At 38.5% G+C, this 5,741-nt stretch overlaps 1 protein-coding gene across 1 annotated transcript; it reads left to right on the top strand.

Moving 5' to 3' along the window:
- The first annotated feature begins 2,609 nt into the window (after positions 1–2,609).
- Positions 2,610–4,832, top strand: LOC149323864 (uncharacterized). The gene is made up of 2 exons (XM_089493594.1): positions 2,610–3,509; positions 3,631–4,832. The coding sequence occupies exons 1-2, from the start codon at positions 3,428–3,430 to the stop codon at positions 4,434–4,436; spliced, it is 888 nt and encodes a 295-aa protein (XP_089349720.1). The 5' UTR covers positions 2,610–3,427; the 3' UTR covers positions 4,437–4,832.
- The last annotated feature ends 909 nt before the right edge of the window (positions 4,833–5,741 follow it).

Below are 5,741 nucleotides of genomic sequence, written 5' to 3'. Positions count from 1 at the left end.
TGTAATGTTGACCATGGTTTTCATTGCTGGCTGGTAAACTTATTTTCAAAGAACTATTCTCCCTCCAGCATTTTACAAAAGGGATCATTTCTGGATTTCAGGAATTATGTTCTTTTTCATCTGTAATCTGTTATGCATTTGAGAAATTATTTCATATTCAGAATTTAACTAATATTAGAATTTGTTTATAGTACTGCACAATTTGCCACTCAAAACTTACCATTGCTGATGGATCATGAAGCAAACATGTATATCAATACTCTCTGCCTGAATATTATTACTATTATTACTGTTAAGCTTTATTTGCAAAGTGCTGAAAGTTTACACAGCAATGTATTTCCATTGCTTTTAATTGGGATGATTTTTATTTTGTAGAAAATTTCTACTTGCATGTATAAAACAACATGTATGGCCACTCTACCATGCATTTGGGATTGTTTGAATGAAGACACTTCTTGGTCACAAAGTACATGTAAAGGCTGTCAAACAGAAGCAGTATGATGTGGGCTAACTTTACAGGGGCCTACTGGTAATACGTCATACCTGCATCTACCTTGACTGTTTGGAATGCTAGCTTTTCACAGCTAAGCGAATTTGATATCTGGATTAAGGTTGTTATGTTACCTCTATCTTTATGAAACTATGTACCTTTGATGCTCTTGGCAGTGTGTATTTCCTGTACTTGGTGGCATGGTATTCAAGAAATTATCAATCTGCCAGTCTGAACAGCTATTTTTATATAGAAGTAAAGGACACTACTGTTAAGCATGGCAACAGATGTGAGTTATTAATTACAAACTGCGTTTATTACACTGCGACGCAATACAACAAAACAATCTTCTAAATCTGTAATAACAAACAAATGATTACCCAGAAATTGGGGATTCACACTTGTTAAAAATAAAGTCTGGTTCCCTTGGAACAACATATATGTACCATATGCAACTTTGGATGCCAGTCAAAAAAAGGTTTTATAAAAAAAACAGAAATACCCTTTTTAAAAAAAGGACAATCATAACTTCGTTAACATCGATCGATGCATGTTATTTGAAAACAAAATAACAGCCATCTTACGTTAAGAGTACAGTACTGTGTCCAAACTCTAAACTTGTATTCAATAACAATGCAGTAATAAAAACATGTGTGAATACAATTAAGTGTTGGATGTTTTCTGCAGATGCAATTCAATTATATTTTCGATTTTCTTTAATCTGCCATTCATTTTCTGTAGTACTCCCACAATTTTCCGATTGATGTTTTCCTGCGTTTTCAAGGAAGATTGCACTGTACAGACAAAAGATATATACAAAAAGCTTTTAATAAGACAGTTTATTGCAATGTATTCTCTGTTTAACACAATATGTTCATATATTTCTTTTTATTTACTGTCTTGAAAGTAAAGTTTTCGTGATATTCAGTTCTCCGGTATATAGATGTATGTTATTAATATAAACCTTAATCCTTATATGACCACCACTCTCTTTTGAAAAAGACAATGCATATTTATTTAAATTCACCTGACTGTTGAAGTTCAGTTATGTAGCTGGGTACAAGAGTTTGGGGTTCTGGCAAGATGTCTCTTGCCGATGGTCCCGACTGGATTCCACTACAGCAAGGTTCATCTATAGTATCTGCATGTTGATCAATATAAAAAAATCAAAGAGATAACTAGATCAGAAATTGTGCATTGATCATAGTAAGAATACTCTAGGAAAACTGCAGGTTGATAATACAACTAAAAATGTAGGACATCATAATTTCTCCATCTTTTTGCAGTTAGAAAAAAGTAAGAAAACAGAGTGGCAATGCTGTTGTCTAATAAATTTATCCTCCATATGTACACCCATCTATCCCTTCCTATGTTGGAAAAGTATGGCGACCTCAGGGCTGGTAGTCCATTGTAGTGTTTTTTTCTTTTGGAAACTGATAAGGGAAGTAGCCTAATATGATATTGATATAGTGACTGTCTTTAGCAACTGTTCCTTATGGCTACAACACTGGAGGAATTCCATGGCATACTATGCAACAATGAGCCTTTACTTGTAAAGCTACAAACTTACCCGAGGGATTTTTTTCCTGGGAGCCATGGTTCCCCGCCATAAGCCACAGCTCTTTCATTAGGGGGAAAAAGGGTGGTTGTTTTTCTTTGGGGGGTGATGGCCCAAAACTATTTAGACTGGCCAAAAATTTTTCACGCGTCATTTTGAACTTCCTGTACACCTCTTCGGCGGTGCGGTTGTAGCCATGCATTTTTAATTGCTCTGCTACCTCTCTATGCACAGGAAGAATGGGTACAGAACGGGACCTCATGAGCGTCTTTAATTTTCCGCTCCCCCTAACACTTCTCAGGAGCAGATCAATCTCCTTATTGACCCATTTGGATCCCTTCCTACGCGCCATCACTGCTTCCCAATAACTTCGGCCACTCCGAAAAGTCCAGCGGGAAGAGGGATTTGCAACGTCATCACTGTGCAGGGATTCTTGGCGCCAAAACTAGACTTGCGCCCTCTAGTGCTTTTACTGCAGTGCCGGGAGTTTGGGAGTGCAGAGAGCCAGCATCAGCAGCTAAGTGCTAACGCAGAAGTTTATTTCACAGCCTATATAATTAAATTGCAGACAGTATTATTTTATACTTTCTGTAATTAGGAAAGCCATGGATAGCCATGCAGTGACCGAAAGCAGTGCCTCCGCACAAGCAAGGGGGAGGGTGTGGAGTGCCAATGAAGTTTTGGCCTTATTGGAGATATGGAAAGAACAAAAATTGCAGTCCAAATTAAAAAAGAATTACAGAAATTTGGATAAATTTAAAGTTGTATCTGATGAAATGGCAAAGAGGAACCATGTCAGATCTGCCGAGGAATGCAGATCTAAATCAAAAAAATTGAGATTTGAGTACAGAAAGGTTGTGAAACACAATCAGAGAAGTGGAAGCAACCCTATTACATGTCCCTTTTATAGGGAACTAGAGGAAATCTTTCATGGGGATGTTAGCATCACCCCTAACAGGTTATCCCGAAGTCTTGATTTTGAAAGGGAGGGTGAAACCACAAATGTGAATCAAGAAACCGCATCCACCTCCATGGCTAACACAGGCGAAGGAAGCACCCAAGAAACAACTACCAGACAAGACAGTGATGAAGGCAAGTTGCCCATCTGTAATGCCTGAAGATTTCTGCTATGTGCATGACAACATTATTTTGTTAAAAAGACAAAGGCTTTACTCTTTTTTTCCCCTTGCATTTTTCAGATTCTGATGACACTTGTCTCGATGACACAGTCATTACGATACCTGTCACAATTTTGGAAAGTGGACCTACGCAAATAGCAGGTAGTCATATATAAATTTATGTCAATTTCTGGATCTCTGTTTTCTTCATAAATATTGTGAACCTGTATATGTGTTCAAAAGAAATAACGTTGGTGTTTAATGCTCCACTTTGAAGGTGCGACTGGAGAACAATTGGGTGACTTGGAAAGACGTGCAGATGATACAAGCGGTACAAGCAATGGTAGGTAGCATCTGCTTTTCTAAGAAAATTCTTTGTCTACAACCCTTTACATGATGCTACCATTAGAAATAAATTTCCTTCCTGTGGGCTTAATCTATTTTCACTAATTTTTAAATTTCAGTACCTAACGATCCAGAGGACGAACCACCCAATGTATTGCTGTCTCCTGGAACAAGACTGCGTTCAAACAGGAACAGGAATCGTCGCGCCAGAAGAGGAGAACATATTGCGCGCACTATAATGCAGAGTGCAAGTCGAGAGGCCCAACTTACCCGGAGAACACAGGAACGGTTCATGGAAATTGTACACGACAGCATGAAAGACTGTAGGAGGACAGAAATGGAACTTGTACATATTATGGAGGAAGATGTAAGGAGAAGTGCACAGGACAGACAGAGAATGTTGCAGTACATGGAGACCATGACTGAACTGTACCGGAGGAAAGTAGATCATGAATGTGCACTTCCAACGGGGCAACATGATACTGTTGCCCAAGGAACTATGCACACATCATTCAGGGCATCTCCGTGTGATATTCCTCCTTCAACACCAGGCCCAGCTGTCTTTACAGATTTCCAGGAGCAACCATCCACATCAGATTTTGGTGGGAAATGTCAAGGGAACAATTCCCCTGAACTCTTTGATGAACTTCCTCCTGCTTATGCTCCTGATGGTTGTCCTGTCACTCCTAGTAGTGAAATTAGAGATGGTGACAACACAGTAGAGAACATCAACAGGGATGTTCAGAATGTTGTTGCAGTCACTGATCCCCCAGAAAATGAAGGCTGCATTGGAACCGTGCAATGTGTGAGCAATGCAGGAACATCTTCCTTGCAAGGCGCAGTTGCACCTGTTCAAAACCAAGATAAACCATGCAGTTCTCGTACTGGGAGGATAATCAAGAAAAAAAAAATATTTTCCCCATAAGGGAAACATATAGGGAAAAGGTTCTGTTTTGAAACCTCAGATATGTTTCAGCATTCTATGTTTACCCTGTTACGTGCCCTTTGTGACCGATAAAGAGGGACTTAAACCATTTCTCCTTGAACCACAGTAAAATTTCATTTTCATGTTAAGGAAAGGTTTTGTATGTCACCATGTATATATGGATATGTTCTCACCTAATGTATATACAGTGTATATAAATGCGTGCTTTGTTGACATAATGGAAAACAAGCCACCAGACGGTTTTTTTCCAAAAGAAAAAGGATATTTAATCGTGTTTTAAAATGTTAAGTTATATTGTTGATAAAATACAGCTGTGTTCTCAGAAATTGGTCTACCGTCCTTAATATACCTAAACATTTCCACAACAATAGCAACATTATTCAGCAATGGTTTCTAGAACAGCCTTCCTTTTGGTTTTCAAGGTAGGAAACATGATGTATTACTATAAATGTAATATAAACAAGCCATTTTTACACCATTGTTTTCCTATATTGCCAAAAAAGGATATTTGAAACATCAATATAGCAATTGTATAACACTTCAAAATAGATTTCCAAAATTTGGGTAAACCATGAAGCTAATCTATAACAATCGGGTATTTATACCCCACAATAATATAAACACCACTAGCAGAACCTGATTGGGGAAAAAAAAGTTAAAAGAAAAAAGAATCTAAACAACCGTGATTCAACATTGCCGTCTGGTAAAGTTATTCACATGTTGTACATGACATGTTGTCAAACACATGTATATCAACATTTGTAGATTGATACAAAGGTAAACCAAGAAGAAACGTTTTGATCAGATCAATGCTGTTGCCATAACTGAGGTGATGTTATGAAACATCAAATAATGTCAGTTTCTGGTGTTAACGACCCAAAATAATGTTAGTTACTGCAGATCTAACAGTTTGACCCTCTTTTTTGTGATTTGTAGAGTGTCCTCTGATGCTAGTCGCTAAAGCGGGGAGGACAATTTTCGCAGGTGGCTCTACATCGGGATCAAGCACTTCTCCCCTCGTCTCGCAAATATTGTGCAGTATGGCACATGCTGTGACAACAGAGATGAAATTTTCCTCTTTCACAGTTAGTCTACCAGACAGACACCCCCACCTAGATTTCAATCGCGAAAAAGACCTCTCCACCACGCATCTTGCCTTGCAATGGGCGGTGTTATAAGCAAGTTTGTCAGGTGTTAATTCTCCACGATATGGTGTCATGAGCCATTTCCTGATTGGGTAGGCACCATCCCCTATAATCAGTGGAGGAATGGCTACATCGTGGA

Source organism: Sceloporus occidentalis, unplaced genomic scaffold (assembly GCF_023333645.1).
Source record: "Sceloporus occidentalis isolate IW3139 unplaced genomic scaffold, rSceOcc1.0.p SCAF_1, whole genome shotgun sequence".
In the NCBI taxonomy this organism is placed as follows: domain Eukaryota; kingdom Metazoa; phylum Chordata; class Lepidosauria; order Squamata; family Phrynosomatidae; genus Sceloporus; species Sceloporus occidentalis.
Note: the sequence above shows the minus strand (reverse complement) of the source record. Positions and strands in the feature narration are given on the sequence as shown.